This window comes from Jaculus jaculus, chromosome 5 (genome assembly GCF_020740685.1).
Source record: "Jaculus jaculus isolate mJacJac1 chromosome 5, mJacJac1.mat.Y.cur, whole genome shotgun sequence".
NCBI lineage: Eukaryota > Metazoa > Chordata > Mammalia > Rodentia > Dipodidae > Jaculus > Jaculus jaculus.
In genome coordinates, this window is record NC_059106.1 from 146,356,760 (window position 1) to 146,370,890 (window position 14,131).

A 14,131-nucleotide genomic window follows, 5' to 3' on the forward strand; every position below is an offset into this window, starting at 1 on the left:
CGAAGCCTCGTCCCCGCCTGTCTTCCTAATCACCCTGTCCCAGGATACCAAGTGGAGAGAAAACAGGAAAATCCCAAACAGCCCCTAGATTATCCACACCAGCTCATGTCTCCTCCTTACCCTCTGCCCTTGTGGTAATCATTGGCATATTCTACTTGGGTATTGAGTCCCCAGGCTGATGACAGGCTTCCGGGCCTTTGCTGCTCTTTCCCATTCAGCGCATCTGTCCTTGCTGATAAGCGAAGCACCTAGACACCTCTGGTGAGACAAGTCATCACTCTAAGGACCAGCACAAAGGTGCTGACTTAAGAACCTTGTCGGATGCAAGGGTGGCTCTGACCTGTGGCACTACGGCAAGGGCCCCGGGGCCAGTGACTCTGCCTCTGCCTCTCATCAAGTTCTTGCCACAGAGTGACATTACAGTGACACGTCTTTTCCTACCTCACCAGAAGAAATGATTTCCTCCAGCCTTTGCGGACAAGAGTTAATTCTGCGCGCCTGACACCGTCCTACCTCTGCTACCACCCTTGCGCACCACTCTCGCAGGTGTGTGGGGCTAGAGCAGGACTTCAGGACAGCAGGACGAGACGGACGTCCGCCCAGTTGTACCTTTCACAACAGTGGTACCTCCCCCGGGGGCACTCCGGCGGGCAGCGGGCACTCCCTGTTTTGCGAGGGGTACTGGGGACCCAGAGGTGAATCCAGACCCTGTCTGAGAATGCCCCGAGGCTGCCAGCGAGCTGCCGGCCGCCCTCCTACACTTCATCCTTCATTCAGTCCCCGGAGGGGTCCCTCTCCAAGTCCATGCGTCGGGATGTTCTAGAAGCTTGGCACGCGGCTGTCCGCCGACCCTCTAGCGAGGGGACCCTCCGGCGCGGTGGACGCGAGAGGACGCTGGTTGCCCTATGCTGTGGCGGAGCGGACGCGTGGCAAGGGACCGGGGCGGACACACAACCCGCCCGCCCCGCAGCCGGGAGAGCCCAGGGATGCTGCGGCGCTTGCCTATCTCCCGCAGCCGCTGAGCCCGGTGAGCTGCAGGCTCGGCGGTGTGCGGAGCCGCATCCTTGGTACGTTCCCCCCCGGCGGGGAGAGGACCAGGAAATCGCCCCCTCCTGCGCGCTACCACCGTCCCTTCCCCGGCTCAGGGCTGTTGGCAGGCCGAAAGCTGGGCGAATTGGCGTCAGGTGCTGTGCTGCCAGCCAGCTCGCTTAGCAGGAGGCGCGGGGGCTCGAACCCGTGGCCCGCGGTGGTGGTTGGCGGGGGTGAGGGGGGGAGGATTGCGCTGCGGACGGATCTTGGGATGGGGGGGGGATCTCCGCTGCAGGGTTAGGGTGAGGCGGTGGCGTGCGCGCGCGGAGGGATCTCTCCGGGGCCGCGCCTCCCACTCCCCCCCCCCCAAACCCCAGCCCCGTCCCGCCCCCGCCTCCCTCCCGCCAGGCTCCGCTGCCGCCTCGGCGGCCGATGCTGCCGCCGCCGCCCGCCGCCGCCGCCGCCGCCTGGATATAGTGCGGCAAGGCGCGGAGCTCGCAGTCACTTGGCGAGGAGGGAGGAGGAGGAGGAGGAGGAGCGGAGCGCGCGGGCTGCGGGCGGGCGGGCGGGCGGGCGGGCGGCTGGGGCACCGGGAGCAGCAGCGGCGGCGGCGGAGCGGCGAGCGGGCGAGCTGAGGCGGCCCGGGCACCGGCGGGAGCTTCTCTCTCTCCATCTCTCTCCAGGGCTGGACTAAATAACTTTGGAACTGTCCACCAGCGGAGTCACGTCCTGAACATGAGCCTCCTCCTCTCCGTCTACCTGCTCGGGTTGCTTGTCAGTGGCGGGCAAGGTAGGAGTGTGCGTCTTGATGGCTTTTCACTCACCACCAACCCCCCCGCCCGCCCCCCACACACCCCATTTCCACCTACCCGCGGGAGGGATGCTTGCGATGGAGAGAACTAAAGTTGCAGCGATTGCGGACGCCCCTGCGATCATTTCGGCTCTTGCTTTACGCTGCCACCCTGAGAGCTTGGCATCTGGTTTGTGGAGACCCTTCAGTGAAGGGAAGAGAACAGACAGAATTGGAAGATGGGCATGTAGGGGGAGAGAGAGAGAGACCCAGGCAAACTGCTGCTGCTTTCTTTTCTATTTATTTGTTTTTATTTATTTACTTATTTATTTTATTTTTTTTTCTTTTCTGTGTGGTTGGTCTTTTCTCGTTTTCATTATCTAAAATCGGATTGAGTCTGTTGACGTGTATTTTATAGTTAAATATCTGGGGGTGCACAAGGGAAGAGTACAATGATGTTTCAGAGAACCTGCAAAAAAAAAAAAACAACTATCAGCGTTCAACTCGTTTGTAAAATAGCTCCGTCGATTGCAAGAAATTCAATTCTTAGAGATTCTGCTCTTCCCCCTTTTCCCAAGAACAATTCCTGACCATGAAGTGCATGGTGATGGCTTATTTACGTGGGGTACTAAGAGGGGCCGCGGGTGCTTGTGTTTAAGACAGCAAATGGCTCTAACTAGGGTGGTGTTGCAGTCATTCATCTTGGCCCCCACCCCTGTGTTAAACAGAAGAAATCGGGGAAAAAAACGTGATAACATCCGATTGCAGTTACACCTGTGAGGAATTTGGGAGGTTGTGGAAAACTGGGGAGAGCTTTTATTTTATGGCATGGAGGAAGTGGTGGTGGGGGGGTATCATGACAGAATAACCTAAGGGAGAATTGATGGAATCTACCTCTGCTGATCTGTATACACATCATATGAATTTATCTTGCTTGCTTAGCTGCACACATTCAACTAAAATATACTCACGATAAATGGAAAGCATTCTCAAGAGTCCAGACAAGTTTGCACATTAATTGGGGAAATATAAATGCTTAAAAAAAAAACGTGCATTGGTAGATATTTCAAAAGAAAAGGATATACAGATAATTTGGTGGGTAATAATTGTGGAGAATGGTATAGTATGCTGTAGGGGTATTTTGTATAAATTAATAAATGGCAAGATTAGTTGAAATATCTTCACTATATCCGATGCTAAGCATTTTTTTTTCAACCCTTCTGCGTTGCTCATTGGGTCCAGCAGGGGGTGGTAGAGCTCCATTTTAATCCCAGACCTGGTTGATCCTCTTACAGAGTCCTATCAGTCTTTCAGCAGGGCTTGACATTTTGGATGTGGAGCCTTCCACTCTCTGCCCTTACCCTCCCCAGAACTAGTGTGTTAGTAGATGATGAAACGCGAGCAGATGCAGCCTTTAGGTTGAGAAGTATGAATGCAAATGCTGGATTTCGTTATACTTTTAAAAGTGTCTTCCTGAGATGTGGCTTATTTTCTTTCCCACCACAGCATACAGTAGTAAAAATTTCAGTTTTAGAAAAATTGCAGATATGCTCATCCGGAGCTAATATTAGTTCAGTTTGTTAGTTCAGTGACTCCTGTGGCACCAGCATTCCTTCATGAGGTGAGGCTTTCGTTTTAAGAAAGCTGCTGCTGGTGGTGTTTAACTGCTCGTTTATAATATAGACAGATATCTCACCATACTAAGAAGCAGCCTCTGGAAATTGCAGCTAAGCTTAATCACAATTAAATGAATGTGGACATGGGACATGAATGTGAATGTGGGAAATATGGGGGCAAGTTAATGCAGATTTAGGTTAAATGAAAAGAGGTTGGAGAAGAACATCCCGGTTGCGGACTTTGTGCATTTATCATTGCACATGCTGTGTGTGCTGGAATTTTGAGATACAAAGGAGGTGCGGGGATGTTTAAGTACCTAGGTTTAAACTGCACATGCAGAAAGAATGTGGGTCTCTATAGGTAACCTATATTTGAGGTTGTGATTCAGTTTATTTGTAGTCAGCATACAGGCTGGCTCTTACAGAATGGCTCAGAAAGGGAAGCGTGCCTGAAGAGGGGCCCATATTTGCTGTCATGAAGCAGGGCAGAAGGGAAGCATCTTTGTTGTTTTTTTTTTTTTTTTTTTTTTTTTATCTCTCTCTGTCTCTATCCAGTGCAGTTCGGAATGCATGGCATTACAGAGCCTTAGATGCAGAGCCAGGAGACCTAGCGTTTATGTGAGCAAATGTATACTACTTCTGCCACTCGTGCTGTAATGAAGTCAGAGATGCCTGGATCGAAGTCCTCAGGCTGGAGGCTAATTTCTTGGTGCTGGTGTGTCGTTCTCTCATTAAGAATGCAGCGACACAGAGCAGAAGCACCACTGGGAGCAGATTTTTTTTTTTTATGAACCTTGTGTAACTCATAATTTTGTTTATTTTTTTTCTTAATGTGGCCTTGGCAAAGCTGCCAGTCAGTGGTCCCTGGGTATGCCTTGGAAATAGTAAAGCCTCAGCTTGCTGATTTATGTTTCCAACAATATACTTGCAGGGGATTTTATGAAGCATGATTGAAGCTATTGCTTTAGAAAGTGGTGTGCAGTTAGACTGGGGGAAAGCAACGATGATGTATTCCCTTTTAAGTAGTCAAAACGTTTTCAACCACAGCAGTTGACTGGCATAAAATGACACAGAGAAACACTGGCTGACTTAAGTGGATGCCAATGCCATAATTAGCTAACAAGCCTAATAGTTATGCTCCCAACTTTCTACACAATGTTATTCCTCACTCTGGTGAAAGCTTTTATTTTTTTTAATTGAAATATAGATACCCCTTGAAAGGCCTTTCTTTTCCACAGCAAGATTAATATCTTATGAAGTAAGGGTGTCAGTTCTGACTTTAGCTGTCCATGGACAGGAAGTCACATAATTCTATAACTTTTGCAATTACTTTTGCTTTGTATTCAACTCTTGGCCTTGAATTATGGCCCCACTAATCTCAAGTGATAATTTGAATCTGTGATTAACATTGCATGTCCTATTTGAAAATTCAGATCCCTAAATTGTAGTTTGAATGGACTGTTTTCTTGAAACTTTTAAGTTGTTGATATTCAGGTTCTTCTGTTTAAAAATGTATGTGTGACTAATAGTCATTTATCACAGATTGTTCACAGATGTAATGCAGAAGCATCATTTCACCAAAACTGAGCAGTGCTATTATCTCTCTTGTAATTCTTGCGTACTACATGTAGAATTCATACATAAGTCAAAATCACAGAAAGAGGCCCACAAAATGATCAGTTAATGAATGAAGCCAGGCATCTGCTCTCTGGTATTCTTTCTGGGCAAGTGCTAGTAAGTCATCATTCATTATAGGGATGGACCTTCTAAAAATAGAGCAGAGATGTATGGATGTCTACTAATCACAAGTCTAAAGGAGTGATTTTTCAGATATTTCTCTTTCTAGGTGGTCACACACTTGCAGCCTTTTCTCTGTCTGTCCTTCTCACAGTCTTTGAGGGCAGCCTTTTTGTGCAGGGGTTCTATTGAACCAACTGCATATCCTTTTGTACATCAAGAAGATAGGCTTTGTAAATTGTTATCTCATTTATATTTCAAGGAACAGCTCAGAGGATTCTGTCCCTTGCCCATTTGTCCCAAATGGCTGAAATTGATCCATTTCTCCCTTTCAATTCTCATGTTGATTCTGAGCCCAGGATAGAAGAGAAGTTGGTGGGTCATGATTGTCAGATGTGTTTTTTTCAATGACATGGGGAGCTGATGTTCTCTCTGAGGTAACATCTGACTGGGGCAGCAATTAATGGGAAAATCAAAAAGAACAAACAAACAAAAATAATATAGAGTACAAGACAAAAGTAAGACTTCACGTAATTTTTAAACAAAGTGGCATTTTTGCAAAATGAGCTGGTTTTGTAGTGAGACCAAGAAACTAGCTGCACAGATTTAAGCTGGTAACCAGGCTGAGCACTGTCATGTTAATTTTTCTGTTTCCTGGTGCAAGAGCTCTGAGAATACTAGCAGGATGGATCATCTGACGACTTTGGAACTGCTGCTTTCACTGGCTTCTGACATTCCAGAAATCACCTTAACTGATCAATTTTCAGGTTCATCTCTCAAAGCAGTGAACATCGCAGAGCAGAAAGTGTTCAGAAACTGATGGGGCACATCTGAATTTTATTTTGTGATTTTTGTTGTTTTATTTGTTTTATCCAAAATAGCAGTAGCCTTCTGGGTGCTGGTGTATGCAAAATAAATTTAATAATGTTGGTATTCTCATGAAAATAATATGCTTATATTTAAGTTTTACTGACCCAAATTCTGAATTTCTTGCACATTTGTCTTCTGCCAATTATAATGAAACAAGGGCTTTTAAAAAGATTATAAATTGGTTTTAATTCTCCAAATTCCATGATAGGAGAACATGTTAAGATATAATCATCAACTTGGTGCTTTTATTAAAAGTAATGCTCTACCCCTTAAAGGAGCTAAGCTATCTTTAGTTGTTCAGCAAACACATATACTTCTCGATGGCACTATTTTAAGTATTTTAGTGACTCTGATGTTCTTAAAATTATGGCAGCGCTGATAACCACTACGTAGAACTGCATTTCTGTTTCATATCCTAGTGCTACCCTCGGTTCACCAGACACTAGCTGACATGTGAGAGTGGAATGATGTCATGAATCAGACATTAATCAGAGATTGACCTAATTAAGAGAGACGGTAGAGAATCTTGAGACTCTGTAGAAACAATCAGAAGATGGGCCTGAAGAATTTCAGGCTGATTTTTCTAAAGTTGCATTTTGTTGTACTTTGTTTATCAAAAATCTGGCAGGGAAGGGTGGTGGAGATGGCTCAGTGGATCAAGCACTCTCAGCTCAAGCTTCAGTACCTGAAATGATGTCCACACCTCATGTCGAAATGCAGAAGCTCTCATGGACTTCTGTCACCTCAGCACACTAACACTGACTGTGATGGCAAGATGGGAGTCAGAGGCAGGGGAACAACCTAGGAAGCAAGCCCAGCAAAGAACATTAGGACAACAATCTAAAGCAAGAAACCCTGTCTCAAATGAGGTGGACAGGTGAGACCCAACCCAAAAGATCTGCTCTGACCGACACCAGTGTGCAATGACACGTGTAAGTGCACCCCCCACAAGTACACACACACACACACACATACACACACAATAACTAAGTAAATACTAAATTTCTGTTTGTTTGTTTTAATATGTCAGGAAAAAGACTACAGCCTTTGCTCTGGGGGGCCTACAACCCATAATTCTAAGAGGCTCTTTTACTTATTTTAAAAGTTTTGTGTGAAAATATGCCCTGCGATGACTGTTGATCCTGAGGAGTGGTTGTGACAACAGAGACGCATGGACACCTGGAAAATTGTCAAGCACACTATTCCAGATATTGTTTACCGTTTTTTATAATAAACAAATACAATTTTACAGTTAGGACATATCTCTCTTATTCAGTTAATACCCTAAAATCTGCTTTGAAGTTAGAAAACATACTACAGATGTAGATATTATTAGCTTCTTTGATGAGTGCTCTCTTATTACTTATATATCATTTTTGAAATGCATGTTTTGTTGCACATATCACTTTAGGCACAGAATTGTGTACTGAACAATTCTAAGGGATGCCACTTATAGATTCATAAGAAATATTTATTTTCCCAGCATCCTGCAGATGGCATTAAAAAGTCTTGAGTAATGTGTAGCTCTTCCAATACAGAGATCCTTTCTTAGGGATGGGGTTAGGCCTCTAAACAATTAAGGCGGCACCTAGTTCTGATAACTGACTTAATTAAAAATCAAGTAGAGAAAAGTAAAATGGATAATAATTAGTGTTCTGGTGAACACATTCTTTTTTTTTTTTTTAAGATTTTAGGGCTGTCCAATGTCAGTGAAGGAAACAGACATGCAATATTGCTTTCTGCCTCTCTGGAGGGTTTTTATTTATTTATTTATTTTTTTAAAATTTTTTATTTATTTATTTGAGAGTGACAGACACAGAGAGAAAGACAGATAGAAGGAGAGAGAGAGAATGGGCACGCCAGGGCTTCCAGCCTCTGCAAACGAACTCCAGACATGTGTGCCCCCTTGTGCATCTGGCTAACGTGGGCCCTGGGGAACCGAGCCTCGAACCAGGGTCCTTAGGCTTCACAGGCAAGTGCTTAACCGCTAAGCCATCTCTCCAGCCCGTGAACACATTCTTAATAGAATTTGCAAAGCAACAAACCTTTGTGTGAATTTGAAAATTCAGGGTGAGGAATGTAGCAATTTCATAGTGTGCTTTGCTCTTCATGAAGCCCTGGGGTTGATCCCCAGCACCACAAAACCATGTGGTCAGCCACCAAAGAAAATAATGAAAAAAAAGTGTAAACTAGGATGCCTTCAGATAGGTACATCTTTAAATCTTGTTCCATTTTGTCAGTAATTAAATTACTAACAACCACTTTCTGGGATCATTTCTATAGTTTCTTAACAACCACTTATGGTGGCCTTAAAGACTGAGTGGAATGTAAGTACTGTGTCATAGGTAGACCCTGTGTGTGTGCTTTGCACTACTTTGTAACTTCATCACAGATCAGTCCCTAGATGCCTAGAGAGATGCTTCAGCAGTGAAATGTGCTTCCTGTATGAGGTCCTGAAAGGGCCTGAAACTGCCAGAATCCCACCATTTAGAACCCACGTAAACAACTGGGTGCAGCAGCAGAACAAAGACCTGAGAATTATGTGAGCTTTGGAAAATAATAATAATAAGAGCCAGACGTGGTGGCGCACACCTTTAATCTCAGCACTTGGGAGGCAGAGGTAGGAGGATCGCCACGAGTTTGAGACCACCCTGAGACTACATAGTGAATTCCAAGTCAGCTTGGGATAGAGTGAGACCCTACCTCAAAAAGAAAATAATAAAAAAGGAAAATAATAATAGTAATAATTAATAATGACAAGTTCTAGAATCAGTAAGAGACTGGCTCAAAGCAAAACCAAGCAGAAGAGCAATGGAAAAGACAAAGATGTTCCATTCCAGCCACCTTAGGCAAGTGCACCATGCCCCAGGTGAGCTTCTAGCACCCCACAGAGGCATATACCTGTACACACACACATCAGAGGCAGAAAGGAAAAAAAAGCAATATTTTTATGGATGAAGAATTTGAAATACAGAGAGGTTATCTGAATTATCTTTATCAATTCTTAAATAATTATTTTGAATTAGTAATTAGCTTTTACTTCTAATACCTTATATTAATGTGATATTTTTGTTCAAAGAGATGCATTTGTGTTTACTGATTTTGAATAGAATTCAAGATTGATAGTTGAGACTACAAAAGTACAGATTTGCAAAACCAAGTGAGCACAAGGGAAAGCAGCAAGACAATCAACAAGATGTTGTAAAATAGGAGAGGGTAGCATATAGCATATAATTAATTATTAAAAGATTATACAGAGTCCTTGGTGTTTAGCCCCTAACTTACCTAAGAAACTCTTGAAGGTTTACTGGCAGGTTCAGATGTGCAAATGCATTCATTGATATTTTACTAATATCCTCCCTTTATACTTTGTGACCATTTGGCATAAACAGTACAAATGACTTTTTAATATTGCACACATAAGGGACTGTATCAGTTACTTTCTCATTGCTGGGACAAAATACTAGACCGGAAGCAGCTTACAAAAGGAAAAAGGGTTTAAATTGGCTTACAGTTCCAATGGATAGAGTCCACCATGACTGGGAGGGCATGGCAGGCTAGAGCAGGAAGCTGAAATCACATTGTTACATCTTCTGGAATGAAAGAGAGAGAGAGAAGAGGGAGAGAGAGAGGAAGAACGGCAACACCTCAAGACCCTCCCACAGGGCTCCACTTCGTCTTGCAAGGCTCTGTCTTCTAAATATTTTACAACATTCCTGCACCACCATCTGGAGATTACACATTCAAACCACTGAGCAGAAGTGGATCATTTTATAATCAAACATCCACAGGACCCTGAACAACTTGAGACACATCCAAACAGAGCCTATCACCATAACACCACATTTTAACCCACTTCATCAGATACAGCCCCATGACTGAATGAGTAAATGAAGAACATGGTACAGGAGGCAAAGATGAGAACAAGGTGAACAAACTGTAGGATAGTGGAAATATACAGTTGAAATATTTCCCATCAGTTTCTAAAAGAAGTTACCATAACTAATATTTTGTGTGCCAATTATATGCTGTGGAATTGAGTGCACTTTTTGACTCATTATCAAGTTTAATCCCAATTAAGTGATATTTCATATATACTGTAACAGAGATTGAGAAGGAATAATTAACCTGGAGCTTTTAGCTGTATTCTATAGGCTGAACTCCAAAATTTATAGTCAAACATAATTCAATACTTTTACTATATATGGTAGTGTAGTCAAATAGTGTACCCTAATGCCAGCATTATGTTGACATGGGAAGGATGTTTCCAGCCATTTAATATTTAAGTGACAAAATATGCACTTTCTCACAATTAAAGGAAAAATTTAGATGTACCTAGGGACAGTGAAACAAGGTGTGAAAAGTCCATGCATGTACCTTCTTTTATTAAAAATATTAGTGGTTTGGAGAAAATCTTGATTTCTACTTGTAATGAGCAAGGTGAAAAGGCAGCTGAAAAAGTGAAAAAGAAATCACTATGCTCTGTGCAAAGTGTTCTCGGTTGAGTTCTTGATTTTTTTAAAGGCATCACTGTGGACCACAGATTTCTTTAGAAGTGACTTTCCTTCGTGGCCTGCATTGTGAAATAAGAGGCAAACACTGGGTGCAGTTATCAATGGGAACTTCACTTACCTAATTTATCATGGTGTCTGCTATGTGGAAACCCAAATGTCATTGTCACTGTGCTGCTGTTTGTCTGTGCTACACTACAGATGTCAAGGGCTTTAGATGCCCTGCCTCCTAACACTGTCTTGTTTTTCAAGCCACTATATTTGATTTTAAACACTTTGAGAAACCAGATTTTAAGGATTCTACATATGCAGCTATAACACCATATGCATATCTCTACTTGAAAAATATGCTGATGACTTGTATGTATCTTTCCTCCCTTTAGCAAAATAACAACACTTGTATTTTATATTAGTGGGAGAGGTTTTTGGAACAGTGTATATGAATGTTGCTCTGTATATCTGATATTGTGGGGTGAACCTAAATGAGATCTCATGCATGCAAGGCATATAATTTACCACTTAGCTATATCCCCAACCCCCCTTCTAAAAATTCCTTCTTAAAATTATGGTAACTTCTCCACTTCATAAAGTTATTTATTAATTTTTGGACATAATTTATTTACCAGAGAGAGAGAGAGAGGGGGGGGGATGGGCACACCTGGTCATCCAGCTGTGAATGAACTCCAGACACATGAGCCACCTTGTACATCTCCTTTAAATGGGTCCTGGGAAATTGAATGTGGGTCCTCTGGTTTTGCAGACAGGCACTTTGAGTGCTAAGCCACCTCTCCAGCCCCATGAAGTATTTTATTTTGATAGTTCTAATACTAGCCCAATTGATTATTTTTATATCTATGATTGATTTTACTTAATTTCTCTTTGAGGTTTTACAAATCACAAATACCAATCATAGTGCTAAGGAAGAGAAGTTGCATTGTGTGTGTGTGTGTGTGTGTGTGTGTGTGTGTGTGTGTGTGTGTGTGTTATGTGGGAGGAAATGCTAAGAACAGACCATATAAAGATCAAATATAACATGACATATATGCCATATATTTTAGGTACCTACTTAGAATCCATACTTTTACTTTGAACCATTTGTAAATTTCACCTTCTTAAATTAAGTACACACTCAACTCTCTAAAAATGGATTTCTTTTCAAACCTTATCATACAACTCTCCAATGCTGATGAGATTTTTAAATCAAGTATAGTTTTTGACTTATAAAAGGTTATAATTTAATTATGAAAGTCACTATTTTAAGGTGCATATATGACACATGAGAGTCACAGTAGCTGGAAAGGGTTCTCCCAGACCATGTTAATTTACCTGTTTGAAGTGCAGCAGTGATCCTCAATGTTAGACATTGTTGCCAAATTGGATAAAGTACAATGAACCTTAAAGTGGCGAAATTGCTTAATCAATAAGAAAAACGTAAAAAATTTCCTAGGAGTTGATTTAAGTGTCTTACACTGTGATTTTACAATTTTCTATTTCAGTGTGTGCACTTTTACAATGTTTGTTGTACTCTTATATGAAGGAAATAGTTATCAAATGCCTTCTTAGTTGAGGACATTGAGATCCTAAAAGTTACTTTTGAACTTGATGTATGAATGCTGGTAATTTTCATTAAATATATCTACTTCTCATTTCACATATTTAAGAGTCCCTTAGTCAGAACTATTACTTTTAGGTCTATTCATTTGTATAATACTATTTCTTCACATCCAATGATTCTTATTATGCATGCCAAGTATACTTGTGCTAGCTGGATGTGGTGGTGTACGCCTTTAATTCCAGCACTTGAGAGGCAGAGATAGGAGGATTGCCATGAGTTTGAGCCTACCCTGAGACTGCATAGTGAGTTGGTGGTTAGCCTAGGCTAAACGCTAGACCCCGCCTTGAAAAACAAACACACACGCACACACACACACACACAAACACACTAGTACCATTCTCAAATTCTCAGATCTCAACTCTGTCTGTGTGTAACCTGTGTATGTTACACTTTTCCTGCCTTTCTTTTCCTGGGAAATTTCACATTTCATGATTCAGCTTTAACATCTTATTACTGAAGATATCACTCAATTATTTAAAAGAACATAAATTGTCACATGAAGTTACTGTTCAAGAGTACAACGTACTTGAACTCAGAATGTCAAGTGTAGTATACTCTATTACAGCCTGCAGTATGAACAAGCAAACCTTGTCACTGAGTGAATGTGATTGTACTTGATTAAGGACTTCCCTGTAAACCCATAGGTGTATTCTTAGAAAACAGTGGATTCTTGGGAAATAAATACTGAGTCACATTTTTCATCAATAGCCACCTATAGTGGCTCGTTCACTTTTAAATGTATTTTCTTTTGGCTTTGGATAATGATTCAGCTTCTTGTAATTTATGATATTTTAATCTTTTTAGTCATTTAAAAATGTTTCATTGCCATGAATGTGGCAGCCCAATGTATGCCGTGATGTCTATTCCACAATAAATTTACAGTGATAAATTCTTTCATAAGAGGTAGCAAGGATGGCCTGCTTTATTCCTGCTCTGAAGAGTAATTATCCTGAGCATAAAGCAAAATTAAATCTTTATATAATACTTGGCATTTTAAGACTTATTTAAGTACAGTATGGGTGATGGTAATATAGATAGATATTGGAAAATCTTCATAGGCATATATGTGTATAGACATGGATATTTGAATACACATATAAATGAGAATTGTAGAATGAATTGATTATAGAATAATATTGAATTCTATTAGATACCATTGAGAGTAGATGTCTGTTATGTCAATAAAGCAAGTGTGCAAAGCCCTCTAAATCAGCGAAGCCCCATGTGGTTAATTAAAAGTTGATCATTTATTCAATGCTTATTGGAATCCAATTTTCCCTTGTATTTACAGGAAGAAAAGAGAAACAAAGGAAGAGTTAATTGTTTTACTTTATTTTTCACAAGCACTTGTATTTTCTTCTTTTAAAACGAGACTTTATTTAAGCTTAAAAAAAAATCCTCCTTTGTCTAGTAGCCATGTTTTGTTCCTTTCCATGATTTTTGGTGTTCAGTACATCTGACTATGGAGATAAAAGCATTTAAATACTCAGAATACCTTTTCAGATACCTCAGAATACCTTTACAACCTGTTTATTATTCTGTGTCCTATTTATCCACTAATGCAACCCTGATTATGCAGGCCACTTTGAACTTCAGATAGTTTTCAATTAGACATTGTACTACTCTTTCTGATTTATCCAGTTCTGCTTTCATTTTCCCAATAAATTTTGTCTAATTTATAATCACTTGACTTGGTCATCTAGTTGAGTCATTTCATTACCAAAATCCTCCAAAGCCCCATGCTAATGTATTCTACCTCTATGGGGAGTGCAGGAGCCTTGCGATTGAAATTACAAAACTAAACAAAGGTTCTATGTGACCTTCGGTCATCCTGCATGCTTTATGACAACTCCCCCACACTTATCAAAAATGGATACGCTATGTTCTGAGTCAGTATTCTCATGACTACAGAATATTAGTTAGCACACAAGTATGAATTATTGTGAAACACTCCAAGTACATA

At 41.6% G+C, this 14,131-nt stretch overlaps 1 protein-coding gene across 5 annotated transcripts in view; it reads left to right on the top strand.

Moving 5' to 3' along the window:
• The first annotated feature begins 990 nt into the window (after window positions 1-990).
• The window catches only part of Ncam2 (neural cell adhesion molecule 2), a 464,091-nt gene continuing 450,950 nt past the window's right edge, over window positions 991-14,131 (top strand). For 3 of the 5 annotated variants that reach the window (XM_004654373.2, XM_045149442.1, XM_045149441.1), the window contains exon 1: window positions 1,629-1,819. In XM_004654373.2, coding sequence (XP_004654430.2) covers window positions 1,765-1,819 — 55 coding nt within the window. In that variant the 5' untranslated portion in view covers window positions 1,629-1,764. Of the gene's footprint in view, window positions 1,068-1,101; window positions 1,185-1,628; window positions 1,820-14,131 lie in introns of those variants that run through there. The other 2 variants (XM_045149438.1, XM_045149439.1) reach the window with 2 other exon arrangements.